Below are 19,592 nucleotides of genomic sequence, written 5' to 3'. Positions count from 1 at the left end.
TTATAAATTTTCTATTTTTTTATATTAGTTTTCTATTATTTTGTAAAATTTAATTGTCCAAAATTTGCACTTAAAATAGCCTGATTGCGTTCTTTCTAATACTTGTCCACAAGGACTGCATCGGAAGTAGAACAAAATCATTGGGGGATCCCAAGATGCGCTTTAGAAGAAATGTTTGTGAACTTGTCCAAAAGGACCGCATCGGAAGTTGAAAAACTTGATGGGGGATTCTGGGATGGGCTTTAAAAAAAAATGTTTGTGGAACAACTTCCAATTTGTTTGCTGGGTAACAAAATCATCGATATTACAACATTATTTTTAGTGCAGCCTGCTTTTAGAGACAAGAGTTAGTTTCATCATCAATCCCCCCAGGTTAAGGGCCAAAGGTATCATCTCACAGTGGTCACCTGATCCGCAATTGTTTTACCGCCCTTAATTTCTGTTCCCAAATTTTACCTTTTTCCATAATTAATAATTAAATAAATACACATTGTAATTTATTTTAACATTGAAATTGTTCTCATTTATTTTTGTTTTCATAGAAAATTTCAAAATATTCTTATAAGAACATCTTTTCAGCTTTTGTTCAATTAAGCGCTAAATACTTTTGTGTAAATTATGCACACTTAAAATTAAATTTAAAAAAAAAAACTGTTCATGTACATTTGGTTGTCTACATATATAATTTTCTTACAACAAGATGGGAGAAAGAGATACAAATCAACTGTATTTGAAAACATACATAACCCCTTAGTACATAAGTATGTTTGTTTGGACAAATAAATTAAATAAATTACAAACTAATAACACATTTAGAATCTATTAATAATGATAATAATAATTACTAAACAAATTGGTGGTTATGATGATAATGACATTTGGAATTGTGTGTGTGTTGATAAAAACAAACTAATAAAATAAACAAATAATGTAAATACATAAAAAAATTAACCAGAATTTTTTACATTATTTTTCTTTTCATATTTTCTATTCCAGTCGCTAACTGAACTAATTATTAAACTAATATAAGGCCAACACTATCCGGCAGACAATTGCTTACGTACACATGAAGAAATGTAAGTTAAAAAATTATATATAAAAAATCTTGGCAAATATTTTTATTTATTTAATTTATTTTTATTACAACTGTGCTATACTCTCTCAAGAATATCTGAATTTTAAAAGACGATCAAACGACGTAAAAAAACTAATTTACTTGATTAATAAACAAAAGATGAAATGTTATTATAACAACAAAAATTCACTATACATGAAAGCGTACAATATTGAAAAAAATTAATTTGAACAAAAAATGTATATGGATAGAAATACAAAATACGAAGTTCTCATTTCTGACGTCATTTTTATGTAAATTTCTTTAACTCAATTTTTTTTCAATAATGCACCTGAGAAATAAGCAACTGCGTGGAAGAAATTGACCGTAATAACTGGGAAGTGGGTTCGTCTCGTTCTTAACCATATTAACAATTTACATTGGTAATGGATTTTATTTAGTTTTTGTTTTTACTTACATTTATAATCAATTCATTTTATACAAAAAGAAATAACAACATTCGAGTTACAATAAATTTTCCATATTAATATGTACATCTTACTACATAATTACAATTTTCCCCTGATTATATACACCCGCCCTTAGCTCCACCCTCTTATGAAGAGGCTACACTCGCGGCACTATTGTTGTAGTTGTATAGACGGGAACATTGTGAAAGTTAATGCCACTGTAAAGAGGAGCTCCAATCGTAGACTTGCCCGAGGCATGTAAATGTTTCTTGGGCAATGAAGCAGCTGATTTTGTGGTGGTATTGGTCATTGATGAGGTGGGTGTGGGCACCAGACGACTACGATATGATTCGCATGTCTTGCGAGACCAAACCCACATGCCTGTCAGAGTACCACCTGTCAATTGGAAAAAGAGGCGCAATAGGGTGGGCCATGCCAAGAGGGGTGTGGGTGAGGCACAATCTTCACGCGTCGAGCATGTGGGCACGGAATCCATATGAGGTTCAAAGAATTTCGCCACCACTCCGGCCATTGTGGGTAAAAAGAACAGAAGTGAGAAAATCAGGAATCTTTTGCGTATCTGTGAAAATCTCTGGTGACCAAAGGTGGGTAGCATTTGTTGTTGCAGGGCTAGTAAAGAACGGGAAGCTCTCAATGTGAAAAATATGCCCAAGAGCAATAGAACAATTGCCGGAATTTCCACAAAACCAGGAGCCGAACACATTCCAGTTAATTCATTGGGTTTTACCTTCTCCATGAGTAAAGCAGCAATAGGTGGGGCCAATGGTGGTACCCAAGCCAAAACATGAAATAATCCCGATTTCTTTTCCAAAGCTTCCGAAGACCATTTCTTGTGGGATGACAAATAGAAGCACAAGGCAAAAATCAACCACCAAGTAGCAGCACTCAGACTTAAATAACTCGTGGTAATATAGGAAGCCAAACATGGTGGTGTCAATGAGCAGGCCGGATGTTGTGTCTTACCCAAAGGATCTTCCATAAGGGCAAAAGCCCTTGAAGAGTTGTGGAAAACAATACGCTCTAAATAGCAAACTGAGAAGAGATTATAACATAAACACAAGAACAGCACCGGTCTTTCTGGATAGCCAAAACGGGTGGGCTCAGCCCAAAAGGTAACCAAAGAGAAGAGGGTCAACACAAAGCATATAGCCGAGAGACCAAGTATCAAACTTTCTGCTATTTTCTTTTGCTGTGTCGTATGGAAACCATCTCTGCTGCATTGCGGTACACATTCATCTGCATTCAAAGGATTCACGGTGAAATTTGTAGGACATATGGCTGTGGGCTTAATGGCTTTGCTGATGTGTTGCGACATCCAGGGCCAGTAGAAATGATGATTGGGCGGTGGTGGTGGCGGCAGTGGAACTTGTGACTGTTGGCCATTGTGGTGGCTATTATGTTGCACCTGCTGTGGTATTTGCAATTGTCGAGTATTGTGTAAATCCTGTCCCATTCCATTGGGCATCGCATTATCCTCTAAGGTTTTGTTGGGATGCAGTGTTTTTGCCGTAGGTATGGTTGGTATTTGCATGCACAACTCTTGATGTTCTGGGCTGGGCAATTGTTCACATTTAAGAAATTCAGGCCATAATTGCATTAATTCAGTATGCGATGAGCATTCACCTTTTACAAATTCACACAATGACTTGCAGGCTGTTACTGGTCGTGGTACATCCGGTGTACAAAGCGGGAAGAGTGATGAGCAAAGCAGGAAACGTATGGTATTTGAACAATGCGATTCGATGAGCGGCAATAGTTTTGTGATCTGTAATGAGAAAAAGACAGGGAAAGATTATTAGTGAAATTTTATGTTTTTTTTTTTTTTTTTGTCAATGGAAACACAAAGTTCCTTACAATTAATTTAGTTTGAATGGGTAAATATTTATTTTCTATTATATGTGTTTATTAATTCATGTAGATTTGTTGAACAAACTATTTAATAGAATTTTGAACAAAAAAACTAAGTAGCAGAAAAGTGATTTTTTGAGGGAAAAATTCATAATACAAAATTTTAGGAAATTTTGACACATAAATTTTATTGAATTTCCTAAACCAAATGATTGGCATTTCCGAAATGAAAAAACTCACTTGCTTACAAAAAATCGAATCGATAATTGTTTTATATAAAATAAATTATTCAAAATGTTTAGTATGAAACTAAAATTTTAACTAATTTTGTGATTAAATGTCTATGCCATTTACCCATAAGTATACCAAATGAAGCTTGTGTCTTAAGTCTTTGAGTCTTATTCGTTTGACGTTTGGGTCTTAAGTCTTTCGTTTGACATTATTTTATTGAAGAAAACCCGGTTTTTTTGATATTATTACAATATAGTCATACAGTATTTAATCAAATTAATAAAAAAAAATTAACGATCGAGGCGGACTCAATCATTTAATAACCTGAGTCCTCCGCATTTTAATTTCATTAAAAACCTTTATTTTATTAATTTTATTTTATTTTTTTTTTAAAGATCTGCCATTACTAATGTTATTAACTTTAGAAAAACAACTACAAGATTTTAGAAAAACTGGCATATAAATTTTATTGAATTTCCTAAACCAATTCCGAAATGAAAAATATCAGCTGTCTATAAAATCGATAATTTTTTTATATAAAATAAATAATTTAAAATGCTTAGTATAAAAACTAAAATTTTAACTAATTTTATGATTAAATGTCTATGCCATTTACCCATAAGTATACCAAAGGAAGTTTGTGTCTTAAGTCTTTGAATCTTATTCGTTTGACGTTTGGGTCTTAAGTCTTTTGTTTGAAATTATTTTATTTAAAATAAACCGGCTTTTTTATGTTATTTCAATATAGTCATACAGTCTTTAATCAAAATAATTTAAAAAAAAATATTTTTTAATGATCGATTAATAACCTGAGTCCCTCGCATTTTTAATGATTTAAAAACCTTTATTAATTTTATTTTATTTTGTTAAAGTTCTGCCATTACTAATGTTATTAATTTTAGAAAAATAACTAAAATATTTTAGAAAAAAACTGCATAAAACCTAATGCAACACTTATTTATAGTTACTTATAGATATTAAAATCAAAAATCAATGAGTCATTCCACAGGTTCTTTATATTCCATGGTACATTTGAAGTTTTTTTTCTAAAAAAATATAAATTTGAAAAATTAAACCTTGAAGCGTTAAATATTGCAATTCGTTACATTTCGAAGAGCTAAATTTCTTTGAAAACGAAACAAACTTAACAATACATCATACTGAAACCAAAAAAACAGCAGGCACACAATTACGAACCAAAGAAACCTTAGAGCAATAGGATAGAGGGAAGGACGGACAGACCGACGAATGGGCAAACTACCAAAGCAATAAGGTGCGACTCTCTTAGATATGAAGCAAGGAGTTTGCCACGCTACATCTATGGACAGACACCCCTACAGCTTCGAACAATACCTCTCATTTTGTTGAGGTGTATAATCAAAGTAGTGCTTTTAAAAATAATTGCTTAAAGATTCTTAAAACGGGCTCAAAGATGGGCCACCAACAAAAACAACTGCTATGCTATTGAACATTTTTGTACACACTGAGGGAAACAATCTGTTAAAACGAAATTAAAAAATTTTTACACAGAAATAAAATTTCGACAAAATTCTTTAAAAAAATAAAAATTCGACAAACTTTCTAAACAAAATCTACTATAGAAATAAATTTTTTGTTTAATCTATACAACTAAAATGGTGATAAAATTTTCTATATTAATACATTTTTCTAAATGTACAATGAATTTGTTATTTTTTTCGTTCCATCCAAGAGGTAGAGTTTGACATTGCCGATGATGTTTATGACGACGATGAAGACGAAGATGTCGATGTCGAAGTGTCTGACATGTGGTAGATAGTATACAATTTTGACTGGCTCTCGAAAAAACATCATTAATAATACATTTTTAAGGTTATTCTTAGTGTTAATGTTGTAAAAGTACCAAACACTTTTTTTAATCAATATAAAATGAACCTGGTCTGTAGGTCGGTCAAACATCAGACATCTACAATGGAGATGACGATGGTGATGTTGTCGATGATGATGATGATGACGACGACAACATTCAAAGCCCATGTAATCAGTTCTGCTTTTGAAAATGCTATTCCATTGCCCTGTTTTTTTTTTTTTTTTTGTCTACTTCTTTTCGGGTGTTCAAAATGCCCCTTTGGGGGTTTTCATTTGATTATAGGAATAACGAAAGTGTAATATGACCATCTAGACTTGAATTGCTATGGTTTTGGGTAATATATCATTTTCGAGCTTTGGGGATTTGTACTTGTATCGATCGACCAACCAGCCGACATACTCGTACATACAAAAGAAACCTCTGAAAAGCCTTTTGTTTTACACCTCTACAATGTTTTCTTCTCTACACAAAACATGGTCAATGGTTTTTTTTCATTCTTTTGGGTTAGATACATGACTTTGTGTGAGTATTCATTTTTGAATCAAACAATGGCAAATGAAAAAGTACCTGTTTCCGATTTGTTGCGCGAGCCATGGAAGTCGATTTTTTTTTTTCTTGTTTTACATGAGATGAGGTTTTCATAGCTATGCCCTTTTTTGCTTTATGTGGCTTTCTGTGTTGTTTAGAATATAGCATAGATGGCATAGCTTAGTAGTATTATAACTGCCTTAGGCATGTAACGATCAAACGAAAGACTTAAGCAACAAATGCTGTAATATTAAATTACATACATGGATTTGTTGTGATTCCATACCAAGTAAAATATTAGTCTTAATTATTGTAGATCATCGTATACGGAAGGTCTCTCTATTGAGCATAAATTTGATTATCAAAGAAATTGTTGAATCATTTATTTAATGATGTAGCAAAGAAAATTTACATGTATTAATTTGGCTTAATATGATTTCTATAGATTTTCGCAATGGCATGGAATATGTGCTCATATGAAGACTTCAATTAAGTTTGAAAGAAATTTGTAGTATGACTTTAGGATTCAAAGGAATCGGGTAACCCGATGTCTGGATTATCTGACAACACTAGAAATAATGATAATTCGGTTATGATTATCTAAATCCCAAACGCTATGCCAACTGGCTTAAAATGTGATATTAAATTATATGTAATGCAAAGTTCTATTGTTTTCTTGTAAAAAATGCGCAATTTCTTGCATTTTCCCGGCAAATTTTGGTTCTTTTCTAAAAAACGGACAAAAGTACGAAAAGGCTTCGAATTCTGGTGTGAAAATAGTGCCACGCATAGATGCAAATTGGGGGCATTTTCAGCATTGCCGACAAACAAGAGTGCTGCGATTGCCCTGTTTGCTTCTTTGAATTCTTTTCTGCCCGCTGAAATGATAGCATTTTTTTAGGTTGCTAGCAACATTCTGTACAGACAAAATGAAGGCAAAGCTCTTTTTTCAGAAAAGAAAACACCACTAGATGAAACTTAAACAAAGTCATATGAAAAAAATTTCACTAATATTTTTTCAATCAGATCTTAATTATATTTGAAGATATATTCAATTAAAAAATACTTTTTTTTAAGAAACCTTTTTTATCATATATGTTAGACTAATATGGAATTTAAAAACTAATTAAAACATTATTTTCACATTTGGCAAATTTTCACAAAATGTAAGTTTTATGAAATTTCGGGCAAACACATTTTATAGCATTTATTATTGAAATGAAACTTTTTTATCTTTCACATGAAACATTTTAAAATTCAAATAGTTACCTATGACTCCTCGTTATCTTTTTATTTTTACCTGGTTGATCGAAATAAAAATTAAACAAAGTAAGAATTCAGCGATAAAGGTATTCGGCACGATTTCATTTGTTTAGAAAAAACTTCATTTGAGTTTAAAAAATGTTTCATTTCATATAGCTATCTTCCCAGCTAAAAAAGCGTCGCCAAAAAAGTAGTGAAAATGTTCTTTTTGGATCCGGAAGCGGTGCAAAATTGGCGTAGAAGCTTTGAATTTAACATGGGCTTGTCATAGGAAGGCGGTTACACACACTTTTTGGCGACGCTTTTTTGCTGGGAATGTTTTGGAAAACGGTATCGGAATATTTGTAAAGTGCTCATGGAAAAAAGTTTGACACTTATTTTGGGCAAATATATGCCCAGTGTGACCATACCCTTACTCCTATTTGTTACTGGAAATAACATTGTCCTAATATCAAAAATATTAAGGACAAATTGCCTAAAACTAAAGAAATTTTAATTGAAACAAAATTTATGTCTTTGGTTTAAGAATTGTTTTGATTAAATTTAGGGCACGAATCTTTGAAATTTACGTTCCTCCATGAAAGTCGTATGGTTTTGTAGTATAGCAATTTCCCTTAAGGTAAAGAAAAACATTTTTGATTTAAATAACTATTCTTTAAATTAACTGAGATATTGAATCTTTGAATTAAAGACAAAAAGCTGCCAAAAATAGGCTAATAGTTATTTTGAACATTTTGCTTCTTTGGTTTAAAGTTATTTTTTAATTAAGAAAACATTTTTTCTTTGAAATATCTGTTTTAATTTGGATTTTTGGACTGACATTTATTTATCTGTACATGGATACCTTCGTTGATATAACGCAAGAAGAGAGAGAGAGAATCATTAGCGTAGCTAGAACATTTTCCTAGGAGGGATGGGGGGCCTTTACCCCCTAGCAAAAAATTAATAGACCGAAGTTATAGGTTCAATTAATGTTTTTTTTTTTTTTTATAAAAATGAATCAAAAATCAGATTTCAACATAACTAGACAATTAATTTATAAAAAAACAACTAACAGTAGTTCCACACTTTTTCCAAGCAAAAAATATTTGGTGTTGTTCTAAAGTCACTACTTTAAAAGCACTTCCAAAAATGTCCTCGCAAAGAAGTTAATTATTTTAATTACGCAGGAAGTTGTTTTAATTCAATTTTTTATAACTCGTTTTTTTCGTATTTTTATTGGGTAATTTTTTCCTAATAGGTTAAAAAAGAGTAAAAGTTTATAAAATTGTAACAATTTTACAAATTTTGCCGCAAAAGTGCAAAATCCATTCTAGAAAATTTTAATATTTTAATAAAATTATTCAAGGTCAAATGTAAGCGTAATAATGCATTAAAAATCATAAAAACTTATTTAAAAAAAAATATACAGCACTAAGTTCGGCCGGGCCGAATCTTAGATACCCACCACCATGAACCAAATATTAGGGTTTCCTTTGAAATTTCAGGAGGACTTGAGGACACTTCCCGAAGATAAATTTAAAGATTTCACCTATGAGGACTATATCAGATTCTGGATTTATAAGAACCATTTTTGTTTGAGTTTTAGAGGAATAATTAACATCTCTTGTAATTGTGCAAGAAAATTATAAAATAACGTCTTGATTTGAAATCTTAAATCTGTAGAAGTAAAATCTGGAAATTTTACATTGAGTTTCAAGCAATTTTCATGATCAGTGCGCCTTCTACACCCTCAAAAGTGAATTCGGTCTATATGGAGGCATTACCAAATGGACCGATAAAAACTTAATCCGATACACGTTTTTGTGAGCCTAAAATACCAAAATATTTACAATTTCAGGCAAATCAGATAAAAAATACGGTTTCTAGAAACCCAAGGAGTTAAATCGGGAGATCGTTCTTATGGGGGCTATACTAAAATATGGACCGATACTCACCGTTTTCGGCACACCTCTTTATGACCCGAAAATACCTCTAGATTTCCAACTTCAGGCAAATACGATAAAAACTTCGGATTCTAGAAGCCCAAGAAGTAAAATCGGTCTGTATGGGGGCTATACCAAAATATAGACCGATACTCACAATTTTTGGCACACGTATTTGTGGTCCTACAATACCTCTAGATTTCCAATTTCAGGTAAATAGGATAAAAACTTCGGATTCTAGAAGCCCAAGAAGTAAAATCGGGAAATCGGTCTATATGGGGCTATACCAAAATATGGACCGATACTCACCATTTTCGGCACACCTCTTTATGGTCCTAAAATACCTCTAGATTTCCAATTTCAGACAAATTGGATAAAAACTACGGTTTCTATAAGCCCAAGACCCCAAATCGGGAGGTCGTTTTATATGGGGACCATACCAAAACATGGACCGATACTCACAATTTTTGGCACACGTCTTTTTGGTCCTACAATACCTCTAGATTTCCAATTTCAGGTAAATTGAATAAAAACTGCGGTTTCTATAAGCCCAAGAAGTAAAATCGGGAGATCGGTCTATATGGGGGCTATACCAAAATATGGACCAATACTCACAATTTTTGGCACACGTATTTGTGGTCCTACAATACCTCTAGTTTTCCAATTTCAGGCAAATAGGATAAAAACTTCGGATTCTAGAAGCCCAAGAAGTAAAATCGGGAAATCGGTCTATATGGGGGCTATACCAAAATATGGACCGATACTCACCGTTTTCGGCACACCTCTTTATGACCCGAAAATACCTCTAGATTTCCAATTTCAGGCAAATAGGAAAAAAAGCTTCGGATTCTAGAAGCCCAAGAAGTAAAATCGGGAAATGGGTCTATATGGGGCTATACCAAAATATGGACAGATACTCACCATTTTTGGCACACCTCTTTATGGTCATAAAATACCTCTAGATTTCAAATTTCAGGCAAATTGGATAAAAACTACGATTTCTATATGCCCAAGACCCCAAATCTGGAGGTCGGTTTATATGGGGACTATATCAAAACCTGGACTGATATAGCCCATCTTCGAACATGACCTGCCTGCAGACAAAAGAAGAGTTTGTGCAAAATTTCAGCACGATTGCTTCATTATTGAAGACTGTAGCGTGATTACAACAGACAGACAGACAGACATACGGACAGACGGACATCGTTATATCGTCTTAGAATTTCTCCCTGATCAAGAATATATATACTTTATTTAGTCGGAAATCGATATTTCGATGTGTTACAAACGGAATGACAAACTTATTATACCCCTGTCACCATTCTATGGTGGTGGATATAAAAAGTTATTCGGGAAAATATGACAAAATTGTTTAAATCACCCTATAATAAAGAAACTAACTTACAATTTAGAAGACAATGTTAGGAAATAAAATTATATATTACCATAGGCAACTACTACCACAATGCAAAGTCGTAAATAGGTACTCAAATTCTGGGGGGGGGGCTAAAATATTTCTGGGGGCCCCCTCCCCACAGGCCTTACTACGCTTATGGCAAGAATTCGATAAATAAGATCTGTATCGTAATTTTATATTTATAGATCCTAAAAATGGCTTTATTTTAGAGAATCAGCATCTTCGGATCGGAATCGATACCAATAACCTTCCAGAAAGGTCAACATTTTTTAATTGAATCAAACTTTTTTTTAGTGCAACATTCTTAGTATTAATATTTTCCTAACACATTATGTTTGGTTTCGGGAATTATGAAGTTGGCTTTGCCCTATATAGACTATTTCCTACAACCAAAGAAAATCACTTTCCTTCAAAACGAAATTTAGACTAACAAAATTCACCTTTGCTTTAAGGCATTTCCTTTAAGAGCAAATAAAACCGAATCTATAACAAGCGTTGTCTCTAGTTAATATGTATTATTTACTTTTAAATATCATTTTGAAGCTTCAATTTTGTTCATGGTCATGGTTTATATGACCATGAGGACATGGTTTATACTCAAATTAATTTATTTTAAATTTTCCTGATTATTTTTTCACTTTCTATTGTCGGCAACTCTCTTCGATTATTTTATAGCAATTAAAACTTGACTAAATTACATGTTCTGATTTTCATATACCCATGTCACAATTAAAAACGAAAACTACATTTAATTAAATTATTGTTCATAATATCTATTATTAAGCATGTAGTTTTTTGCACATGCGTGTCGTCGGCACTCATATAAATGATAATTATATACAAAGTAAAATTAGAAATCTTGGACGAGATACTTTGATGGTAGCAAAAGGTAGGGAAAACAGACTTTAAGCTGATTGTATTTAATGTAATTTTAACTATTCTTCTGAAAATTTAATAACCATTATTACCTAGTATGGTATTATCTTAGCTAATTATTTGCATTTTTTTTAAACTGAAAATCGGCGAGTATGTGGTTCGCTTATCTTTAGAGGTACTGCAGTGGAAAAGCTCCACTAAACTCTCATATAGAAGCAAAACAGGAATACATGAACAGAGAAATTATAAAGCATTTACATTCATTAAATATCACTACTATGTGAGCTTAAAACCCTGCCGCTACTTTTATACTTTTATCCAAAGTTATAATTTACTACTGGTTTTCCATTTTACGACACATCAAAGGCAATGAGAATCGTCGAATAAAATGTGAAAAAAGAATTCATGGGGTATTGAGAATTACTTTTTTTCCATGTGGCTTCCCCAGGTATTAAAAGAAAAGCCCGGGTTTTTTTATAGTTCTTCTGTAGACAGACCAAAAAAAACCTGACTCACAACAAAGAATAATAGGCTTCGAAGAGTTTTTTATTGTTTCAGTTTTTTTTCTCCTCGAATATTTAAGATCTTTCATCAAATCTTGAAAGTTAATGTTAGTAAATTGAAAAGAAGCCCAATCGGTGAATGGACAAAACATCACATGTCAGTCTGCATCACTCAAAATATCAATCTTCCATTTTTGCCTCTTTTTCTTTGATGAGCTTTTGTTGATGGACACACATCAACTACTAAAGCATCCACAGAATTGTTTTTTTTTTTTTATTATGTTTGGCTTATCCCATCAATTGTATCCTGGAATAAAAATGGGATTTCTGAAAAATTCACATCTTTTTGTGCAACATTTCTTAGGAAAGGGTTTTCAAAATCAGTTTCACTTCAGTTGCCATAAGTCAATATTCTTTTGTTGTCTGTTTTTTGTTAAATTTTTGGCAAATATTTTTCAGTTTTTTTATTTGCTTTTTTAGGTGGCTATGGCAATTTACTTTAGCCTTCATATTTTTTCTCTTATGCCAGGAAATCATTAAATCCTAAAACTAAAGCAACATTTAACTTGGGAGATAAAAAATATTTCACGTTTTTCCTTTTTGGCTTAAAAATTTTTGGGCTAAAATGTCAGTGGCTTTTTTGATATTCAGCGGAAATGTCAAAAAAAAAAATTTTATAATATTATTTTCAATTAAGCGAAAATATAATGATAAGATATATATTTTTTGTTGCGGGGATCATCTTGAAATGATTTTAAATGTTGTCAATTGTCTTATGTGATTTCGTGGAAAAACATAAAAATGACAGTAGTTCAACAGGATCGCAAATTATATATTCCTAACTTATGCATTGGTAGAAACACTTTGTAATAATATTACGAAATTTGTCATTGATAATGAGTCTTTGAAACAGTACGTAAATACAATGAATTTATTCGTAATGAATATTTTATATAATGACGAAACAGTTCATACCAACATTTTCATTGCCTTAATCAACAAATTTCGTTGCAAATGCAAAGCAACATTGAAAATATGGATTGTACATAAAATAAAAACGTGAAGTTTGTTTTTAAATTTCAAGTTTTTAAATTTTGCTAAAATCTTACAATTTCGAAATTTGAAGACGTCAACTTTTCTACCGTTTGACTTTTCAATAATAGGAAAAGTCGACTTTTTATTTTTTAAGATATCAAAAGTCGACTTTCAAATAGGTGTAGATAAATTCCTAAAATTTGAAAAATTGAAACATGTCTATTTTAATCATACCCTCAAAAAACTTTAATTGGATCCAAAAATGTTGACCTTCTCTTAAGGATTTTGGTATTGATTCCGAGCCAAGGATGCAGCTTCTTTAAAACAAAGGCAAACAAATTTGAAATTTTGAAACATGTCCAATTAAACAAAAAAGTTTAATTGGATCCAAAGATATTGACCTTCTCTTAAGGATTTTTATTCCGGATTTGATTAAAACAAAGACATTTTTAGCGACCTATCTGGCTTTAAATTTAGTATAAATAAAATTAAAATTATGATACAGATCTCATTTATCGATTTTACATTCCCTTTACGCGGTATATAAATAAAGCTAAAGGGTGATACGGTCAAAATTTGGTCAATATAATCTTGACGTATTTCTGTCAATTTTGCATTTAAAAAACCTGAACACCCCTCATTTTGAAGGTGTGTGTGTAGAATGTTGCTCCTATTTTGATTTTGGAATTCACTCTTCAGTTGTCAAAATGCCGTCCAAGCAAGAAGAGCAGCGTATCAAAATTTTGCTCGCGCATCGCGAAAATCCGAGCTACTCGCACGCAAAGCTGGCAAAATCGCTAAAAGTTGCCAAATCAACCGTTACAAATGTAATTAAAGTGTTTGGGGAACGTTTGTCGACAGCCAGGAAGTCTGGATCGGGGAGAAATCGAAAACCGGAAGCCGATGAGACGACAAAGAGAGTTGCCGGTAGTTTCAAGCGAAACCCTAACCTCTCTCTCCGAGATGCCGCAAATAAGCTGGTTGTATCGTCTACAACCGTGCATCGAGCCAAAAAACGAGCCGGACTATCGACTTACAAGAAGGTAGTGACTCCAAATCGCGATGATAAACAAAATACGACGGCCAAAGCGCGATCCCGGAGGCTGTACACGACGATGCTGACGAAGTTTGACTGGATGACGAAACCTACGTCAAAGCCGATTACAAGCAGCTTCCTGGACAGGAGTTTTATACGGCAAAAGGAAGGGGAAAGGTAGCAGATATTTTCAAGCACATAAAACTGTCAAAGTTCGCAAAGAAATATCTGGTTTGGCAAGCCATCTGTACCTGTGGCTTGAAAAGCAGCATTTTCATAGCTTCCGGGACTGTCAACCAAGAAATTTACGTGAAAGAGTGTTTGAATAAACGTCTGCTGCCTTTCCTGAAGAAACATGGTTGTTCAGTACTGTTTTGGCCGGATTTGGCATCTTGCCATTACGGTAAAAAGGCCATGGAGTGGTACGCCGCCAACAACGTGCAGGTGGTTCCCAAGGACAAGAACCCTCCCAACACGCCAGAGCTCCGCCCAATTGAGAAATACTGGGCTATTGTTAAGCGGAACCTAAAGAAGACCAAAAAAACTGCTAAGGACGAGCAGCAGTTCAAGGCAAACTGGCTTTCTGCGGCGAAGAAGGTGGACAAGGTGGCTGTACAAAATCTGATGGCAGGTGTCAAGCGTGAGGCCCGGTAATTCAGATTTGGAAAAGCGAAAGCCTAACTGAATATTTTTCCTGAATTTTATACTAATTGAACTTGAAAAAGAAATTTAATTTGATTTTTTAAATAAACGATTTCACCGATTTACACTCGTTTTCCCTTGACCAAATTTTGACCGTATCATCCTTTATTCACATAGAAACAAATGCCAGTTTTTGTGTTTCTTTACTTTAAGGAAATTTGGCCTTAGATCAAAGACATACTCCTTTACCGGAGAGATGCAAAGTTACAAAATTTGTATCCTCAATTTAATGACAAGATTTTTGAAACAATCATTATAAACTATACTTTAATTAAAATTTCATTTTTTAAAGAAATTTGTCTTAATTTTAGGTAAATATTTTTTTAGTGTAGGATTGCGATCATTTTATAGCAAATTTTATGCAAATTTTAGTAAATGCATAAGTTGACCTAATAAAATTGTCAAATTTTGTGGTAACCATAAAACAATAGAATGTCGTAGGTGGTATTACCCAACCAGCTACGAGAAATTTAATCATTGGCCAGGATATCAAAGGATGAAAAGCTACACCCCAAACACATTTTGCTTCAAGCATATATATTTTCAGGATTGGTCCAAACAAAATATTGTTTGTATTGTTCAAACATATTATGTTTCACCTTAGGGCATACACTGGCAGTAAAAAATTTTACTTGCAGCATACTCTCTAGGTCTCTCTTTCTAAACACATATATGTTTATAGGCTAAATTTAATATATGTTTGCATCCATGCATATTATATTTACAAACATTTTATGTCCCAAACATAATATGTTCTAACATATTAAAATATATGTCCCAAACATGTTATCCTAGTTTATGAACATTATATGCTTGCACTTAAAAATATTGTGTTAAAAAATTTGAGTTCCAAACATATAATTTTTACCCCCAAACATATGAAAAACAGTCTTTTTCGTCAGTGTAGGATTGCCAAAGTCAATTTTTGGCCATCGTCAGAAGTCAATTAGACGATTAGGGTCAATGTGAAAAATATCAACAGTCAATCGAAATGAATTTGTCGACATTTATTAATAAAAAAAAACGAGTCATTTAATATAGACATTTGACATTTTTAATCAGTAGTTAAGATTATTAGTTATTCCAATCATTTAAAGGTATCTTAATTTGAAAACAGAACTTACGTTTTAGTGATCTTTCCAAATATTTCTCAGGAAATCTTTAATAAAAATATATAATGTACACAGTAAAAGATTTTTCTTCCCAACTTAAAACGCGCTTTCAAATTTCCCACATCTAACATAAAAAATCTCATGCGTACAATCTTAACTTTCAGATAAGCTTGTAAACTGAAATCAGTTTCCATGACTGAAAACTATTTTAGAAATTAACACTTAACTGTGAAATTTTATAGCAATAGCGAATAAAGGCCAATGCATTCATTACTCATCAAAGCAATATACCGACCACAACAAAACACGTTAAATGTGAATTTATTTTGGTTGAATTCTATTCCCGGATCATAAATTATTTTAAGACGTTTTTTTGAGTTATTAAGTTTAGCTGAGTGAAACTATAAAATGATCTCTTTTTATGTGACTCATAAAATCATATCCGGTTCATGATTTAACATACATATCAAAATTAGTTAGCTATTGTTTTCGTATCTATCTGGGAAATAGAAGTTGTAAATCTCTAAATAAGATCCAAACAATTTTACAAAACAAACAAAAGAAAAAACGGAGTATTATTTTAGCTGAATTTATGTAATCTATATAATTGGATCAATATATTTATGAAATAAAGATTTTTGTCGTTTTTTTTTTACACAAAATGTTCACAATATTTAAAGAAAAATTTAAAACTTTGAATGACATTGACATTCTTTGGCAGATAGCTCAAGATTGCGGATAATAGCAAACGGTCACTAAAGTCACATGTGGCATTTTAGCATAGCATCTGTAAATTCTTTGAAAATAATTTGGGATGGTTATTAATCTCCTCTTTCAGTTTCTTTATCTCCATACATTATCAAGAAGTTTTGAAGTTTTTCCGCCAGCAAATATTTGTTTATGCTTAAAAAAAAAAATGATTATCATTCCTATCAATCTCATCTAGAATGAAACAAAAAACTGCATCTGCTGGTACAAAAAAGTTACCACCTGCACTTACTTACCAACAAAAGAAAAAGAGATGAAGAGAAGTCCTCCAAAACCAGCAAAATGTTTTATCAAGAGGGGAGGAGTTTCTGGGATCAATTAACTTAATTGCTTGGGTAATTACAATGGCTCAGAAAAACCGCACAAATTCTGAAGAAACGTCTCCCCATTTTATTTCATTTATTCTTGGGTTTTCTTTCATGGTCTCTTGTGTTAAGAAATTTAAGTTGTGAAATCCTTTGAGTTCCTTTGATATCGTTGAGACATTATTAAAAGAAAGAGAACAAAACAAAAGACTTAAGACACAAACACACTTTTTTTCATACACATACCGTTTTACAGCCACACATGCATCATGTATGACTGCGTGTTTGGGGGCCCCATGCGTTTGACGCTGTTTGATGGTAACTTACGTGTCGATATTTATGGGATAATTGAACCAAAATTATGATTTATTGACCAGCTGTCTTTATTGGGTCACTCACACATTATTGCAATTTATCAATGCCAATAGTTGTAATTTTACCCTTTGGTCTTACTTAAATGAGATATACGAATATAATACGATTATAAGTGGTAGCAAATCAAATTGAGGTTAATACCAAGGTATACTTGTGATACAGATAAGTACTTATATGGAATTGGTTAATTATGTGCTAATTTATTTACAATTTTGCAAGAATTTCGCTTTCTCTTTTGGTCGATCTCTTTGTAAAATTATCCAAATTTTCGAAGGAAAAAATTGCATATGGTGTAGGGTTGCTGTAGTTGTGAGAATACAACAATAAATTCATACTCAAGACAAATATCAGCTAAGTTGTATAATCTCCACCATACACGCACAGTGTTGGACTTCGTCAATACACGATTTGGAATTTTAGACAAACCAAAAAAAAAAAACATTTTTACAGTCTTCAGTTTTATGTTCCAGATTTGCCTTTGAAGGGAGTTTAATAGCGTCTACAATGTATGTCAGCTTAGGTAAGCAGTCCATATCTAATATTTAGTTCCTCAGAAGCTGAACATTTAGCCTTCCAGAGAAATGGGCGGACGGATATGTAGTACGCCTAATTCTACTGGAAGCTGTCGGCTCCATCGTCAAGTTCATTTATCGAAAATATATCATTCAAATTAAGCTTTTCAAAGATATACACTAATAGAAACAAGTATATACGGCCGTAAGTTCGGCCAGGCCGAATTTTATGTACCCTCCACCATGGATTGAGTAGAAACTTCTACGAAAGTCTGTCATCCACAATTGAATTACTTGGGTTGTGGTATCTTAAAACTTCTTAACATCGTTTTCTAAATTGTGAGTTAGTCCATACGTGGTATATATTAGACAAAAAGTTATGTATAGGAAAGTCTACAAATAATTACGAATTGACATGGACTTTTGCACGGTACGTAGAGAGCCAGAAATTAAATATGGGGGTCGCTTATATGGGGGCTATATAGAATAATGAACTTGATATGGACCAATTTTTGTGTGTTTGGGGATCGATTTATCTGAGGGCTATATATAACTATAGACCGATATGGACCTAGTTACGATTGGTTGTTAACGGCCATATAATAGCACAATGTACCGAATTTCAACTGATTCGGATGAAATTTGCTCCTCCAAGAGGCTCCAAAACCAAATCTCGGGATCGGTTTATATGGGGGTTATATATGATTATGGACTGATATGGAATACTTTTGGCATGGTTGTTAAATATCATATACTACCACCACGTACCAAATTTCAACCAGAACGGATGAATTTTGCTTCTCCAAAAGGCACCGGAAGTCAAATCTGGGGATCGGTTTATATGGGGGCTATATATAATTATGGACTGATATGATCCAATTCCTGCATGGTTGTTTGATACCATATAACATACTAATATCACGTACCAATTTTCAACCGAATCGGATGAATTTTGCTCTTCCAAGGGGCTCCGGAGGTCAAATCTGGGGATGGGTTTATATGGGGCCTATATATAATTATTGACCGATTTCGACCAATTTTTGCATGGGTGTTTGAGGCCATATATTAACGTACCACGTACAAAATTTCAACTGAATCAGATAAATTTTGGTCTTCCAAGAGGCTCCGTAGGTCTGATGGGTTTATATGGGGGCTATATATAATTATGGACCGATGTGGACCAATTTTTGTATGGTCATTAGAGACCGTATACTTACAGCATGTACCAAATTTCAGCCGGATCGGATGAAATTTGCTTCTCTTAGAGCAATCGCGAGCCAAATTTGGGGGTCCGTTTATATGGGGGCTATACGTAAAAGTGGACCGATATGGCCCATTTGAAATACCATCCGACCTACATCAATAACAACTACTTGTGTCAAGTTTCAAGTCGATAGCTTGTTTCGTTCGGAAGTTAGCGTAATTTCAACAGACGGACGGACGGACATGCTCAGATCGACTCTGAATTTCACCACGACCCAGAATATATATACTTTATGGGGTCTTAAAGCAATATTTCGATGTGTTACAAACGGAATGACAAAGTTAATATACTCCCATCCTATGGTGGAGGGTATGAAAATTACGTAAACATTTTCGTTTAGACAAACCAAATTTCCACTACGGTATTGAAAGATGATAAATTGATTTTAGCCTACAAAAAAATCGAATTTAAAAACAATATAATATCGATTAGACGATTTGAGTCGACTATCAAACTCATATCGATTCTTAGGCTTTTCTTGAGGATGAAATTAAACTA

The 19,592-nt window shown here is 32.9% G+C and overlaps 1 protein-coding gene across 1 annotated transcript in view; it reads right to left on the bottom strand.

Moving 5' to 3' along the window:
* Nucleotides 1-496: 496 nt before the first annotated feature.
* fz3 (frizzled 3) overlaps nt 497-19,592 on the bottom strand; it is a 60,814-nt gene continuing 41,718 nt past the window's right edge. Inside the window, exon 2 of the mRNA XM_075302862.1 lies at nt 497-3,310. Coding sequence (XP_075158977.1) covers nt 1,682-3,310 — 1,629 coding nt within the window. The 3' untranslated portion in view covers nt 497-1,681. The remainder of the gene's footprint in view (nt 3,311-19,592) is intronic.

The sequence above is a fragment of the Haematobia irritans genome, chromosome 3 (genome assembly GCF_050003625.1).
Source record: "Haematobia irritans isolate KBUSLIRL chromosome 3, ASM5000362v1, whole genome shotgun sequence".
Taxonomy (NCBI): Eukaryota; Metazoa; Arthropoda; class Insecta; order Diptera; family Muscidae; genus Haematobia; species Haematobia irritans.
Note: the sequence above shows the minus strand (reverse complement) of the source record. Positions and strands in the feature narration are given on the sequence as shown.